This window comes from Carcharodon carcharias, chromosome 4 (assembly GCF_017639515.1).
Source record: "Carcharodon carcharias isolate sCarCar2 chromosome 4, sCarCar2.pri, whole genome shotgun sequence".
NCBI lineage: Eukaryota > Metazoa > Chordata > Chondrichthyes > Lamniformes > Lamnidae > Carcharodon > Carcharodon carcharias.
The window spans coordinates 96,993,900-97,011,262 of record NC_054470.1 but is presented as its reverse complement, the minus strand read 5'-3'; the positions used below and the strand labels follow the sequence as shown (position 1 = coordinate 97,011,262).

General features: G+C 40.9%; 1 protein-coding gene across 3 annotated transcripts in view; it reads left to right on the top strand.

Annotated features, from left to right (window-relative positions):
• Positions 1-17,363, top strand: part of LOC121277035 (E3 ubiquitin-protein ligase UHRF1-like) — a 158,194-nt gene that overhangs the window by 52,155 nt on the left and 88,676 nt on the right. For all 3 annotated transcript variants that reach the window (XM_041185948.1, XM_041185949.1, XM_041185947.1), the window contains one exon: positions 16,214-16,500. In XM_041185948.1, coding sequence (XP_041041882.1) covers positions 16,214-16,500 — 287 coding nt within the window. The remainder of the gene's footprint in view (positions 1-16,213; positions 16,501-17,363) is intronic.

The window sequence follows — 17,363 nt, the reverse complement described above, 5'->3', positions numbered from 1 at the left end:
ACAGCCTAGTTCTTAGTTGCCTGCATAACCTGAGAAGGTTCTTTCAGTGACATTCACCCTTACGAATTCTCGGACAGGATCTGCGTTAAAAGCTTTCAAAGCAAATGTTAATTGGTGCCAGTTAATATAATTGCAGCCTATTGTGCATAGTACTTCTGTTATCCTGATTTGATTTGCAGATGTTCTTTAATCTGATGTCTTGGTTGCTTTGTTGTAAATTCAGTTTACAAACAGATTCATTGAGGATAAATGAAGAGTCAAGCAATCTGTCTTTCAGTTAGCGCCTTCCTATCATGTTGATCTTGTGTTATTTTTGGTTCTGAGCCATTTTGAATCATTCTCAGCCTGCCATCTCTTTTCCTTACACCGATCTTTCCTGGAAGGCAGTATCTCTTGTTGGGGTCTTATCCTGCAAAGCGTTACAGTCTTGATGTAACTTCTGAATGATAATTCTTCTTCTGTGATCCAAATGGTGAGTGTCAGCAGGAAACTATTGCATTTGGTGCCTATCCTTCCCCAATCATTGCATCTGCTTCTCAGCAAAAGCCATTGAATATAATTCCTCTCACTCCACTCTTCAACCTTCCCAATCCAGAGAGGTTGATACTTCTCTGATTTCATGATGTCAGTGTTGCTATAGTTGTCTGATCTATGCCGAATTAGGTAATCAAACCTGCACCTTGCTGATGTGAAGTTCAAGACTGCAACATTATGGTTGTTTACTCAATGTCTCATTGGGATGTTCTCAATCTCAGCCTTTGAGGTTATGTGATAAATATCCAGCATTGGGACTTGTATCTTATTACTGCTTCATTATGCAGTGTTGTCATTAGGCTTATTTGGCACTTAAGCCAATATACTTTGATATTAATGTCAATATACATCCCTCGTGAAGCTCTTAATTTATAAGCTATAATTTTTCTCTCTTTGACAAAATTTATAATCCTCTTATACTGCTCGGCATTTTCAAAGTTTGAGTGCCCAAGGCACACAGATTTAATTTTCCCACTAATAGGCTTTACTGAGACCTTATTTGAGAGAAAAAAACTCCTGCAGGTTAGCTACGTGAAAATTTCATGTGCCCAGCATTGCACTTTACAGGATTATTTGATCAGCCTTCAGGCAAAATGCCATGTATGTAGTTTTGTTTAAAAATGTGTTCAAAGTCATTTTATCTTGGAGAAATCAGTGTGCTAAAAATGTATCTGTCACTGCATGCTTCTAGTGAAAGGCACTACACAATAATAATCAGTGTTTAGTTTTCAAATACATTTCTGATGTTCTGCGTGTTATAACAATTCTCTGTCTCTTGCACCTGATACCTTGATCAGTTTGAGCAATCTCAGACCATCTGTATTTCCATTTGTAGCTTCTGTAAATCCACTAACTAAATTTATCTTTATTAAAACACCCAGATGACATTGTCTGCAATTTTTTTACAGCCACTTTGTGGCTTGCCAAAGTTGTGTGTGACAACTTTTGTAAATTTTCTGCTCAAACCCTCTTCCATCTTGCTGGTATATTTGGTATCCCTCAAAAGAGCTTTTTTGACTTGCTTTTCTCCGTGACTTTTAGTCTCAACGGTCTTAGAGTAAGACTAGCCCCATTGCTGCACTATGTTCTAGCATTAACACCTGGTACTTTCAGGTGCTTTGCCCACTGAATTATAATAAGATCTCTGGTCCCTGTGACATTCATCTGTAAACATTTGTGCCTACAAATCCCACCCCCCCTTTCTCCCCACCCCCTCAAATCCTGTTCTGTTCCATCTCTTTTTTTCCGTATATACTCTATCTTTCCTAAAAATTTGTAATTTCTCTTTTTTTTTAAAAAAAAGTGTCCTGTTTCACCTCTGGCCCTCGTTTCTCTACTTTCTGAAGTTATGGAAGCTGCTTTTGCGACAAGTAACTCCCCTCCTGACTCCCCAAAGCCTGTCCATCATCTGCAAGGCACAAGTCAGGAGTGTGATGGAATACTCCCCACTTACCTGGATGAGTGCAGCTCCCACAACACTCAAGAAACTTGATGGCATCCATGACAAAGCAGTCTGCTTGATTGGCACCACCTCCACAAACATTCACTCCCTCCACCACCAAAGCACAGTAGCAGCAGTGTGTACCATCTACAAGATGCATTGCAGGAATTCACCAAGGCTCCTTCAATAGCACCTTCCAAACCCATGACTACTACCATCTAGAAGGACAAGGGTAGTGGATAGATGGGAACACCAGCACCTAGAAGTTCCCCTCCAAGGTACCCACTGTCCTGACTTGGAAATATACCGCCATTCCTTTGCTGTCACTGGGTCAGAATCCTGAAACTCTCTTCCTAACAGCACTGTGGATATACCTACACCACATGGACTGCAGCGGAAGCTCAAGAAGGCAGCTCGTCACCACCTTCTCAAGGGCAACTAGGGTTGGGCAATAAACGCTGGCCTCGCCAGTGACACCCACATCCTGTGAATAAATAAAAAAGAAAATGTCTTTGACTTGTTTGATAACCAAGCACTTCTGTCTGTTGCCAAGTTGTCATCGTACTATCTTCCAGCAAAGCTATGTTTATTGTCTAGTTTATTTTCATCTTATGCTATCTGTAATTGATGGCTGATCATGCCTATTATTTTCCTTTGTGTTTAATCATGACACTGTCCTCTATTTTTCTTCTTCATCTATTCATTGTCCTACACAACCCACACTTGGTGAATATTCCACTCTAATTTCATCAATTTTCTTCAAACCAGTTGCTGTCAGTGATTGGAGTTTGCATCCCTGTTGTAATGCAGTGTCTGCTCATTGGCTGTTCATTAGGTCTTGACCTTGCCTATATCTTTTAATGGACCTGTGGAAATTTTGTTCCTGTTGAATTCTTTCCAAAGCCCAAAATCTTTATATATTTCACGACTCTTAAAAAAAACTACCGCCTTTTTGGGGGACGAATGGTTTTTATCTGTTGACATGTTCAGCTTTGCCATCTCCTTAATCCTGAAATAGAACATTCCTCTTCAGAAGCCTTGGTTTCCTTTTCGCTGCCAAATGCTGTCACTTCCCTTTGAGATCTCTTAACTACAAAGCCTGAACTCAGCCAAGACTTGAATGTTGCTCCCATTTTTGGGAGCCACTTTTTACACTGATTTAACATCTCTAGCTGGGATACAAGATGACATTTGTTGAACAGGCAACCCTTCTCTCATCTAGTTTCCAGGCTGTGTTTGACTGTTTATGGGAGTGGCTGCTTCTCTTTCATCAATGCTACTTTGACCATTGCTACTTTGAATGCAGCTCAGTTCTTTTAAATGCTGATCATACTCTTCCGCCCTGTAATTTATACTGTTGATATTGAGACTCGCTGTGCATTCTCTGGCCATTACCTCATTCTTTCCTAGGGTCTGAATGATGCAGAGTACTGCCTACTGCCCTCACTCTATCACACTACCCAAAATTTTCAGGCTTTTAAAACTCGAGCTTTGCCTCATCTTCTGGTCAGTTTTTTGATGAATTCAGCCTTGGTGGTACTCAACACTATGAACCTTGGATCTTCACCTTGATTTCTTAATTTGAAAGAAATAATAAAATATGTATCAATCCAGACACTTGGTTAGGAAATGAACTTTAGGCATTGACATCACTTGTAGCAAATAAATTGAGTTGCAGGACATTTGTTTTACCTGTTTGTTGGTTGGATATATTATGACTAACTTTTTTTTGACATTATTTACAAGCTAATTACATGGATTAACTTCTGTACCTTTCCTCAACGTTGCCTTCTGGACTTGATTGGTGAAGTGTAGCTGGATTCTTGAAATTTATATGGTTTGTATATCCAGGCCCTTCCAATATAGGCACTGAAGTGTTACTAGTTGAAGGAAAGGATTGAAACATTTGAACCAAATGATAGGTTACCTACTAAGGTGTTCTTCATTCTTCAAATTTCGCAAAGCTCCTCTTGTTTTCTTCTGTTTTTAATCTGTGATAACCTCCCTGTGATGGCCTTTGCTTTCTCTCGCTTAGCCAGTTTTGTATCCATGCTGCCACTATCCCTGTAATCTCCTGGACTATAATTTTGCTGATGAAAACATTTTATCTGATCCTTGGACACCTGACTTTTGAAAGTTCACATACACAAAATCAACCAGATTGCTCTCATGTATCTTCTCCATTATTTCACCAAATAGTTGGTTAAACATTATCTGCCTTTGAATAAATCTGTGCCCATTATTATTATTTTGTGGCCTGGATCTTCATCCTCGAGGCGGGTAGTGGGAGCTGGGAAAATTCCTGCCTTGGGAGAAAGTGCACGCCAAGGCAGGATCTTCATTGCTGAGGGCTGGGTGCGAGCTGGAGTAGGGTCAGCTGACCTGGAAAGAGGTACTGAGTTGGGCTATTTAATAGATGTGCCTCGGTGCTGTGGGAGGAATAAAACACACAGGCTCGATCGCCCTCACACCTCACACCCCTTTCACCCTCCAAACACTGCCCATGCCCCATCCATGCTACCTCATGCTCCATATGCCAGGTGCTGCCCTTCCACTCACCCCTTCAGGCCCCTCATACCCCCATGCCAAGCTCTGGCACTTCCATGCCCATTGACCCACTGTATACTTTCTAGAACTAATGAACATTACAGTGTAAAGTGACGTGTAAAAAAAAAACAATTTTGAAACAATGTAATCCATTGATAAATTTCCCCTATGATTGGGGGGATGAAGCTACTAAAAGTGTCAATCATACATGTCTTTTCTTTCAAAACCCACAAACATTTGAAATCACTTGATTTTATGTCAAAAAGCATTGTGAAATTTACTGTGGCGATCAGAGAGCCTGAGTAGTCAAACAATGTTTCCTCAGGACAGGAAGTGTTCTGTTATTCTAATAGATGCTTGGGCTGTTGGCCAAATCTCACTCTGTATGCTTGGCTGAGAGCTATTAGAATAACAGAACACCTGTTTTTGTTTTCAAGCATAGGGGAAATTTATCAATTTACATTTTTTCAGCCTTTTTTTTACACATACCACTTTACACTGTAGTGTTTATTGATCCTAGAAAGTCCTAGACAGTGGGTTAATGGGCATGGAAGTACCAGAGCTGGGCATAGGGGACATAGGAGACGTGTGGAAGTGCAGAGCCTGGCATAGGGGTCATGAGGGACCTGAAGGGGTGGGTTGGAAGTAATTTGGCATGGGGGCACAAGGAGATATAGGATGGGTGGGAAAGTGTAACCTGGCATGAGGGGGCACCTTTTGAACTTGTCTTTTAAAAGGTCCCCTCATGCAGACTAGGGTTCATAATTCCTCTAAAGGACCGTGAACAATGACTCTTTAAAATCCTGAACAAAAACAGAATTACCTGGAAAAACTCAGCAGGTCTGGCAGCATCGGCGGAGAAGAAAAGAGTTGACGTTTCGAGTCCTCATGACCCTTCGACAGAACTGGGCGACCGCTTTGCAGAACACCTGCGGTCTGTCCGCAAGAATGACCCAAACCTCCCTGTCGCTTGCCATTTTAACACTCCACCCTGCTCTCTTGCCCACATGTCTGTCCTTGGCTTGCTGCATTGTTCCAGTGAAATGAACACACCCTTTAAAATCCTGGCCCAACTCCATGAAAATTGCAGAGTAGTAGGAGGTAAGCAATGGAGTCAGCCAGGTTGGGAGTGCCAGATGCAGGCTTCTGACAGGAAGCAGCCCGCACCATTTAAAGGTACTCCTGCAAATCTCTCAGCATAGGAATGGGGTCGGAAATCCCGGAATTGGGATCCTCCCACCATTTTTAAAGGGCCCCTGAGTCAACCTAATTCGGTGAAAATTCATGCCTGTGTCTCAATCTTTCCCCACCCCTGTTCTTTGACTGGCTGTAGCTGCTTGGTTTATCTCTTTTCCCTCTTTTAAGTAGGGGTGTAATATTTTCAACCCTCCCATTCTTTGGCACTATCCCTTTCTCGAAGGAGGATCGTGGCCACATTTTCTGCAGTTTTCATTCAGTAACCTAGGATGTATTGCATCTGGTCTGGGTGGTTTTTAAGTATCTCCTCCTCATGGATTTTTATACCAGCCAACATTTCTATTGCCTTCTCCTTTATAATGCTGCATTGACAGCATCCTTTTCTCTCATGAAGACAGATGCAAAGTACTCATTTAGTACCTTAACTGTGACCTCTGCTTTGACAAGATCATCTTTTTGGTCCCTAAATGGTCCACCCTTCCTTTGTCTACCACTTCTACTAATTGTGTTTATAAAAGACTTTTCAGCTCTCTTTTATGTTAGCTGCCAATCTATCCTCATAATTTTTCTTCCCCATTTAAACCCTTTTTTGGATCTCCCCTCTATTGTCCATATTTAGGTTCTGTACTGTACTTTGAAACTCCAGAAGTCTGTCTCATGTTAACCTCTACCTCTTTAGTCCTCTGGAGAGCTCTAGCTTTGGTGTCCTTCCTGTTCCCTGCACGCAAATGCTTCTCTTTACCTGAACCATCTCTTCTTTGATGCTGCGCAGTATTCAGTTATTATTTGAATGCAGCCCAGATGGACTGGATTTTCAACCCACTGGATCTTTGCTACCACCTCCTCCCCGTTAGATATTTTTACGCATGATCTTACCCTTACCTTTCCATAACAGAAGGCTGTACTTAAATAATTTAAACGTGTTTACCTTTTGAAGTAGGCAACTTGTTGCAATGTTAAAATGAGGTTTTAAAGTGCAACCTCAGAATACTACACTTGTTTTCAAGAACCCAAGGAAAAATAGATTGGCTTGTTTCAGGATGGAGCAAAGTAAACCAAACAATTAAGCAACTAATTAAAATGTAAAAGATGTGTGACCGTAAGCATAAAGGTAGATTGTGCCAAAGGTTGCTCATGACAGTTCACTTGAGCCAGTAGTTGATGTGATTGGTGTTCCAGTCTATTTGAGAGTGACTCCTTATATTGAACTGCTGACTGATTCTTTTGCCAGGATTTTGGGGTTTGTTTTTATATTGAGGAGTTCAAGCTTGACTGCAACTAGTTATCTCGATTTTAGGAATTAAGAGTTGTCGCATGAGACCTTGACAGACACTGGGTTATTTTGGATGGTGGAATGCTGTATTATTCACCATTCACCTTTGCATTGCAAGGAAAAGGTTGTTTCATTAAACTGGAATTTTCAAAGAACTCCTTAAGGAAGCATCATTGAGATCTTGATGAAATTACTGGCCTTTTATGAATAGGGAGAAAAATTTGTGTGTGATCTGTAAATGAGATCTTTACTTTTTGATGGCCCTGGCCTCTATGACTTAGTATATGGGGAAATCTCTGTGTCGATGCTGTTGCTTGATAAATGTGATTGAAGGTCCTAGTGGCAAAAGAGCAAGGCAGCAAACAAGTGGCATAAATATCAGAAGCTGGTTGCTGAGATTGTAAACATTATGGTTATGCCTAGGGCCAGATGCACAATGCAAATGAAACTCTGCGGTATGATGCACATAGCAATGTAGCGGTGAATGATTAGGGAGTCAACTATTCCATTTTAACAGTGGATTGTACAAAACAATGTTTTACAGTGGCACTGGCAGATACCATTTGTGATGCTGAAACGGAAGACATAACTTAAAGGTAAAGTCCCACCAGCAGACACGCACTGACTCTGGAAAAAGACTAGATGGCATGAATGAATGCGTGGGCTGCCTCAGAATGATGAAGAATTAAAGGACATGTGTCTTGTTGCATAGATGCGTTATGCTGATTGACTTTGTGGTCTTTGAGGTTTGCTTTCGACAGCTCATTTATCAGCGCAGCAATGACTTGGATGTAATATCAGGAGCAGTGACGACTTAATTGGAAATCACAGATGTGGTTGTAAATAAACAATGATGTGCGAAACAAGTACTCCAACTGGCTTTATTCTGGGTGATTGCAAAGTAAGTCCTTCAGCCATTGCAGTTGATGCTGGACACGTGGCTATGAATAAGAACAAACTATTGTTCAGGGGCTTAAGAATGTTACATCTGCAGTGATGTAGATGGAAGTGAATAGAGTCTGTTCAATCTGTTTATTTTCTCAGAACTAAGCTTCAGTGATGGATAAGACCAGAACTTTTGTTTTGCTGGTAAGAAGGCACCATAATACCAAATATTCTGGGTGAGTTTAACAGTATTTTCCTTGTTCCTTCCTGCCCTGGGCATGAGCAAAAATAGTAGCAAGAGAAAATTGTATTTGACTTTTGAAAATGCAATTCTTCTTTGCTGTCAGTTACATGGAGTGTATTCATTGCATGGTACAGTCAAATAATTTTTTTTTAGTTACATTTAGAAGTTGGGAAGAGAAAACTGGGTGGAGAGGTACAGCATTTGTTTTGTTGAATTAGAGCATATCAGTCATTTTATAGTTCTTGCACACTTTCATCTGTAGTTTGTTTCTAACTAACTGACAGTCTGTGTTTTAGAGGAGATTATCTACCTTCTCGGAGGGAGAACTACATTCATTAACAATTTTTTTCTTGTCACTATGGAAACCCATGATAGCGCCCAATTACTTTGTCAGGCTATTCTCATTTACTTTTACTGCACGTGCCTTGAAGTTAACTTGCAGAACTGGGAAAAAATCCAGGCACTTTCCTGCCTTGATTATTCAGCGAAGGCACAATATGCTATTTATGCTTGTGCCTTTCTATGTTTTGAGCATCCTCTTAACTATGTCCTCGTCAGTATTTTTGGTTTTGCTTTTTGTTTGCAGCACTTGCTATTCAGCAATATTGAGCATTGAAGAAACTGTTTATTTTCATCAGTATTTTCTCCATTTAATGAAATTACTTTCAAGGACATCAGAGTGCAAGAAGCCATTATGAATGCGTGTGAGTGGGTCATGGAGGTAGAGAAGGTTATAGAAGTAGGCTGGTTAAATGATTATTTTGAAATAAGTCCAGAAAGACTTGGCAAACCAGTGGAAACTTCACAGTCAGGGTGATAGCTGAATAGACTCATACAGGATATGATATGGGGTGTTGGAGTTCGGCTTGAGTTAGGAGTTGGATTAGGATGAACCTTGAGCGACTGTTGATCAAGAGTATTGTTGTGACAAAGGCATGAATGAAGTTGGAGTGAGGGGGCAGCGATGCATGATATATTGACAGGAGAAGTAGAGTGATTGCTTCTATCTTCATATTCAGTCAGAGTTGAACAGGATGTGGAGGTTCTGCCTCATTGGATACAGTCTGAGCAAGAAAATTGGGTGGGGCTAAGGTGCAAAGTCTATGGCAGGAGCGTAGAGCACTGTTTTAATCTTTCTTGCCAGTGTTAGGAAATGTCTAGCTTGACTAATGTTTGATGTCAGCAGAGCAACACAATTTGGCTTTATATTTTTTACTAACCTTCCACTACATTAAAGGTCCTATATAAATGTAAATTCTTATTGCATGTAGTACCTTTAACATAGAAAGCTTCAAGTTACATCAGAGGTGGGGTGAGAACTGATGACAAGCCGAAGCAGGAGTTCAAAGGAGTGATTAAAAACTTGCTCAGAGGTGTGCTTTTTAAGGAATGTTTTAAAGAATAAATGAATATGGCGTGGGTTTTAGGGAGAGCTTGGGACCTTGGCTTCTGATGGCAGTGTGAAGGGAGGGTAGGATCTACAAGAGGCTGCAGTCAGGGGAGTGAAGGGTTGTGAGGCAGGAGTTCTTGGACCAGAGGAGCCTATAGAGGTAGAGTGAGGCAAGGTCATGAAGGGATTTTAGAGTGTGTGCAACAATTTTAACTTTCAGGCAGAGGCATGAGTCGTAAAGCTAGTTATCATTGGTATACATGGAAACTCGCATGCTTTTACAGATACCACCTATCAGTAGCTTAGTAGAGGATTAGGAGGCATTGAAAATAGAATGGTTTGAGTACATAAAAATGATCATCAAGGTGCAGGAGGAAATGTGTTGGCTACATTAGGACAGGCAGGAATAGAACCATGACAAGATGGCATCACAGAAGAATAACAAGTCATAAATACTTGGCTGAAATGGTAAAACTTTTTCCAATATTCCACTGTTAGGAACCTTGCATATCAAGAATTTTGTAGCTGCAATGTTGGTCTTTTGATAATCGATGGCTTAAAAAAAGCACCTGATTGGAAAGTTTAATGAAGTGAAAGTTGCAACTTGACCACACGTGTAGAAGACCATAATGTTGCAATCTTGTGCACACATTTTATCTTTGCTTTTCTATCAATCAGAATCAGCCACAGTTCATTTTTCTTTTAAAAACCAAATGCTCTAGTTGTAAACTAATTTAAAGTAACAAGCTTAAAAATCAGGGCCAGGCCATTTCTGTTGATCCTTTTGTATGTATACAGAGAATATTACCTACCAGTGGAAGTTGTGTGGTTTGTCTGTACATATGTCTACCCTACATATGTGTAATGTGTGGACCAGAAGCAACCTGGGGTGGAGGGTACGGCACAGAAACCTGTGAAGCCTTGAGAAATCTGTCCAGTGATTCAGTAAAATGAGGAAGCAAAAACCTTCAAAAAGCTGTACACAGCAAAAGTTGAATTGCAAATTTGTATTTTAGTTCAAATGACAAATTAAGCAATCCAAAAATGTTTTGATCCAAAGTAAATTTATAAAGGTTTTGGACACTTGCTTCTTTCATGTTGGGATGTTTTTGAACCATAAGGGAAATACTTTTGATCTGTGTACTGGATTCTGGCTGAAATGCAGTTCAGCTGAGATACCTTACACTTATACAATATAGTATCATCGTAATGAGTGAGTTGACTTGAGGCCTGTGGTCAGCTTTCATATCTACACTGATTCCAAGCTCTATCACCCCATTATCTCTTTTGTCCCCTTGAGTGCCTCTATGCTGTCAGACATTGAGCCTTTGATTCTCCTTGATAACATCTTCAGAAGACCGGAGGGCTTCATCTTTGACCTTTTTGGTTCCCTACCACTGACTACATCCCTCTCTCCCTGATTAATCTCAGGTTGAAATAAGCTATCTTTGCAACTTTCACGTCTGGCTCAGTCACTCAAAGACCCCTAACACACCCTTGTGGTGACCCAACCTCCACTCTTCCCACACACATCAACTCCTCCAAAACTCTGCTATCCCTGTGTCTTGCACTAAATCCTGTTCACCCGTCACCCAGGTCCTCAATGACCTATATTTTCTCCTTTGTTCTCCCCAGTGTTAAATTTTTCTCATGTTTTAAATCTTTCCATAGCTTCAACTTTCCTATCTCCAGATTGTCCTCCAGATCTACATGCCCTTTTAGACATTGTGTTCTTCTGATCTGCTCTTGTATGTATATCCCTCCTCCCTTCGCCTGGCCATTGGTGGCTGCGTCTTTTCTACCCTCAGCTTGATGCTTGAACTCTCCCTAAGCATTTCCACTTCTCTTCCTCTTTTAAAAACATTCCAATAAAACTCTTGGAATTGCATTCCTTTGGTCAAACTATCCTCCTAATGCTCTTTTCTGGTTGGTCATCTGCTTTTTGAGTATTTAAATTGTTAGCAATTTGTATGCTCTTGTGCCTGAAGGTGGAGGTGACCACGTTTGAGGTGGGTGGGTAGTCAGGGGGTTGGGGGTAGTGCGGTCAGGGGGCTCATTAGGTCAGGTAGTGGAATAAAAACACCCCCCCCCCTTAAACCAGCTTATATTGCACCCCTCTCCTAATATTCACTCAGTTCTGTTGAAGGGTGATGAGGACTCGAAACGTCAATTCTTTTCTTCTCCGCCGATGCTGTCAGACCTGCTGAGTTTTTCCAGGTAATTCTGTTTTTGTTCAGGTAGTGGAATAGTTGGTCAAAGGTGTAGTCAGAGTGTGGGGGAGTCGGTGTGTGTGACTTGAAGAGGGTCAGTTCTGTAGTTACTCAGAAGTTAGGCTAGGTTCTGATCTCTTCCAATATTTCCTGGATATCTATCCAAGTAAGTACTGCAGAATTATCCAAAATCTCTGACTTTAACTCTGAGTCAGAGACACTCTCTGTGGGTCCCGGGGAGCAGGAGAATTTCCCTTCAGAAGTTCAAACATCCCGGGCAATTCCCACGGAGGTCAGTGCTTCAAGACTTCCATTGGGCCCCAACCAGCACCTTTGCCCGTATGTCCGGTCTCCAACGCATTGGCAGCCAGAAGTTCTGGGCTGTTAACTGCCCATTCATCCCATTGCTTTTTCAGATTGTGTTGCATGCATAATTGGCTATTATATTTGTCGAAATAGCAACAGTGGCTACACTTGAAAAAAATATGATGAATTGGTTATAATGTGAAATGCAAGTTGTCTTTACTATTATATCACTTGCAAGTTGCTGACCTTACTTAAATGACCATCTATGGCTAGTGTTAGAAATGAAAGACAATGCACTGTTACTGACTGCTGCTCTCAAGCTTGAGATGAGGCACATCATTGGAGCAGATCAGAGAAAGTTTTATTCTACACCTCTCCTTGATTGGTGCAGATACTGTGTGCCCACAGTGGCAGTGGGGAAAACAAAAACTTCTTAAAAATATTTTAACCTACTGATTTAACTATGTACAATGAAGGTAAGTCGCTAGGTTCTTAGATCTTCATTGTTGCTATGAATTGTTTAAGGCCTTAAGTATTTAATAAGACAGTAGCTTTGTGGCAGTGGTATGACTGGACAATAATTATTTATGAGGACCTGGTAATTTTGCAATTATATGGAAATACCAAAGCCTCAAACTCTACCTCCAACTAAAATCAGGAATTGTCCATTTTTGAAGCTTTTTTAGAGGGAAGAAGTGGGCTTTTTTTTTATTCGCTCACAGGACGTGGGCATTACTGGCTAGGCCAGCATTTATTGCCCATCACTAATTGCCCTTGTTCAGAGGGCACTTAAGAGACAACCACAATGCTGTGGGTCTGGCATCACATGTAGGTTAAGACAGGGTAAGGATGGCAGATTTCCTTCCCTAAAGGACATCAGTGAACTAGATGGGCTTTTATAGCAATCGGCAATGGTTTTGTGGTCATCATACTTTTAATTCCAGATTTTTACTGAATTCAAATTTCGCCATCTGCCATGGTGGGATTTGAACCTGGATCCCCAGAGCATTACCCTGGGTCTTTGAAATACTGGCCCAGTGAGAATACAATTATGTCACCGGCATGATAGAATGAACACAAGAACCCCTTGGTCCTGAAATAATGGAGGAAAATGTGAATTTCCAGTTTTCCCACCTACCTGCTTGGAATGTTTGTCCTGTTACCAAGCAGCAAAGGGGAGTCTAAATCAGCCTCCAGAGATCGCTATATTTCCTTTTCCTTTCTCTTGACTCTCTCTCTCCCCCCCTTTCTCTCTCTCTCTCTCTACTCCCCATGCACCCTACAAGAACAATTCTACAGTGCAGCTGTACTAATTATGTGCAGCCTTGTAAAATTACTAAAGTAAATATTCAACTTTTCAAGAGCTTCAAAAATGGACAATTCCTGATTTTAGTTGGAGGTAGAGTTTGAGACCTTGGTATTTCCATATGATTGCAAAATTCCCCAGATTCTCAAAAATAATTATTTGTTCAGTCATACCACTGCCACAAAGTTACTGTCTTATTAAATACTTAAAGCCTTAAATAATTCACAGCAACAATGAAGATCTAAGAGTCTAGCTTCTTACCTTCATTGTATATAGTTAAATCTGTAGGTTAAAAATGTTTTTAAAAGTTTCAAACTGAAATTTTTATCCCTGTTTTACCATGCCTGTCTTGGTTCCCTTTCCAGCAATGCACTTTCAGGTCATCATGCTGGGGGTCTAACCTTTGCGCAAACATGGTTTAAAAGAATTTCCTTGAACAAGCTTTGTCGCACTTTTGTGTTCATTCAGTTTTGGTGCTTTTTAGACTTGAGTTGAGCATGGAATTTGTTTTGGGAGATGGGACCGGTTTCAGCCCACATTGCCTGTGTATTTTGCTTGGTAAACTGTGTGGGTTTTGTGCAGATATGTGCGTGTGTAACAATCAGGTTATGGTGCAAAGATTCAACTGAACCTACAGACCGAAGCATGGTGATCAAACATCTGCAAAGCTAACTGGTATCATGTCATTGACTATATTTTCATTCTGTAATTAGCTGCCAAAGGCAGCACCAATAGTGTGACTTCTTCCTAAACTATACACCCTAAAGGGGAAGAAAGGACTAGCTATTTCAAATAGCCAACACGTGCCCCATTGTCCGAAGGCTCCTCTTTTGTGTTGTATCACTGTAAAAACTTGCGTTTATATTGTGCCTTTCACAACTTCAGGGCATCCCTAAGTGTTTTCCAGCCAATGAACTACTTTTGAAGCGTAATCAGTGTAAATAATGTAGGAAATGCAGCAGCCAATTTTCACTCAAAAAGCAGTGCGATAAACGACCAGATAATCAGTTTTAGGTGCTGGTTGAGGGATCAGTGTTGGCCAGGCTATCAAGGAGAACTTCTCTGCTCTTTAAAATAGTGCCGTGAAATCTTTTACATCCACCTGAACAGGCAGGTGGAGCCTCCATTTAACACCTCATCTGCAAGATGACACCTCTGACAGGGCAGGATAGTGCTCTCTCAGTCATGCATTAGAGTGTTATCTGGATTTTGATATCAAGTCTCTGGAGTGGACCTTGAACCTACAACTTACTGATTCAGAGATGCATGTGCTAGCAACTTGTGCTGACAGCTAAAAAGATGGACAGTAGTGGGTTTAAGAGAACATCTCGAGTAAACTGTTTGAAGAAGTGCTCAAGTGTCAGAGAAAGTAAAATCAGAAAATGCTGGAAATAGTCAGTGGGTCTGGCAGCATCTGTGGAGAGAGAAATAGAGTTAATGGCCCAGATTTTCAGAATTGTGGAGACACTGTGAAGCTTCCTAAATGGCGAGCAAGACCCAGATGTGGAAGTACTGCCCCCATTTTCAACAGATCACATTTTTGCCAACAGGGCAAAGGGGGCTAGGCGTGATTCACACATTAGGGAAATCTGTATTCAGTGGGGCTATTTGAACTCTGGTGAGTCAAACAGACCCTAATTTGGCTGTAGCAATTGTGGGAATCACAAATTTATGAAGTGAGCATAAAGGCTCTTGAAGGGTAGATAACATCTGTAACTGTCATGATGTAAAGTTATTTAAATGCCCAACCCTTGAAAAATGTTTGGTGGGTGGGTGGTGGTTGGTGTCAATGAGAGTTTTAAAAAACTCTGTTTCAGCAGTTAGAATATATGTTTGTTGACATTTCTCTAAGGACTATTTATGAATGCTTGGCTGATTTCTGCAAACTATAATTATCTCAGCAGGGGTTGTAAGTTCACAGTTTGATTGACAGCTCAGAGGTTATTAAAGGATTAGCTGTCTTTGATGTGGGGTAATGAATAGGAGTTTGACTTTCTAAGAGATTAACCACTTGAAATTAACTTTGAATGGGATATTTTTAATAAGTAAATTTTAGACCTTTATTTTATTTCCTCTCAACATGGTTCCGGAGGTCTGCCCATGATGGATACTGAGTGAGGCGGGGGGGGTTGTTGGTGGATGCGTTGTTGTGGGGATGCATGAGTTGGCATGGAGGATACAAGGGGCTTGGAAGTGGGTTGGGGAGGTGATGGATTACGAGGACTGGTGGGCCTAAATGTAAGAAAACTGCATTTTACCTAGCCTGCCTCAGCACTCGGCTGCCCCTGTGGGTGCGGTGGGCCTGACTCTATCCTGCAGCTCCTTGAAAAATGGGTCTGACGGAGTGCTTTCTACCTAGGCTGGCCTGCCAAGTTGGGAAATCGCTGGACTTGAGCTACTGACCCTGGGGGGCAAAAATCTGTGCCAACCTTTCAGGTCAATGAATAACCTGAAACATGAGTTCAGTTTCTCTCTCCTCAGACGCTGCCTGACTTCTTGACCATTTCCAGCATTTTGTTTTTATTTCAAATTTCCAGCATTCACAGTATTTTGCTTTTGCATCAGTAAAAAGTAGATTGACATCAAGGTATAAAAATATGAATGTAAATAGAATCTAAAATTGAAATGATTTGGGACCTGATTTTTTTTTAAATTTTGTTATTTCAACATCATTATGAATAATGTGGATATTCATCTAGTCACCTTTGAAATGCCTCACATAGCTAGACATCTTGTTTATATTTAGGGATGTGAGAAGATTGAAGTTTTATTACTAATGTGTAGAAAAAGAGCTATGATTGAGTAGTTACACGTGGGGAGAATGTAATTGCATCTCAAAAATGACTGATTTTTTCTTTTTTTTTTAATATTATGTTACAGATAAACGAATTGGTGGATGCCCGTGATTTGGTAATTGGAGCCTGGTTTGAAGCTCACATTGTAAATATTACACGGAGTGCAAAGGGACAGAAAAGTGGTGCATCGAAAAATGATGCCAATGGAAATGAGAGGACAAGGGCACATGCTCAATATGTTAAAGATCCCTCGGACCAAGATCAGTCGCAGCACTGTAGTGGGGTAGCATCAAATAATTTGGACTGTACACCATCTACATCCACTGTGGATTCTACAGACGATGACATTGTGTATCATATCAAGTATGATGAGTAAGTCCAGTTCCCGTTACTCCATGACACCACAGGTTTTTTTTAGTAAAACCAACTGGATACGGTGTTCAGCTACTTGCATCAATATGTCTGTACAAAAGCTTAAAAGGTATCGTGCGTTAGAATTGCACTGAAGTAATCAACTTTAGCTTTCTACAAGATACAATGCTTTAGGAGTAAATATGGTCTCTGTACTGTCATTTCCTTTTAAGCTTTTTTAGGGGCTGCTCTACCAAACCCCTTGCGTCCTTGTGCCCATTTCTGTTTTGCATTGAAAGAGGTGCTAGAGATTGTGAACTGAAACACAGAGGAAGGTGCAGGGCAAGTTATCAAACAAAGGTGACATGTTTGTAACTAAATCTTTTGATTGTAAACTCTGATATGATGAACCTTTATGAAACTCTGGTTTGGATTGAACTAGAGTATTGTGTCCAATTCTTTTTTTTTTTTTATTCATTCACGGGTTGTGGACTTTGCTGGCTGAGCCAGCATTTATTGCCCAACCCGAGTTGCCCTTGAGAAGGTGGTGGCGAGCTGCTACCTTGAACCACTGCAGTCCATGTGGAAGTAAGTCCTTACTTGAGGAAGGATGTAGTTGCATTGGAGGTGGTTCAAAGGAGGTTCACTAGATTGATTCCAGAGATGCAGGGCTTGCCTTATGAGGAGAGATTAAGCAGTTTAGGCCTATGTTCACTAGAGTTTAGAAGGATGAGAGGAGATCTAACTGAGGTATATAAGATGCTGAAGGGGATAGACAAAGTAGACGTGGAGCGGATGTTTCCCCTTGTGGGGCATTCTAGAAAGAGAGGCCATAGTTTTAGGCCAAGGGGTGGTAGATTTAAATCAGAGATGAGGAGGAATTA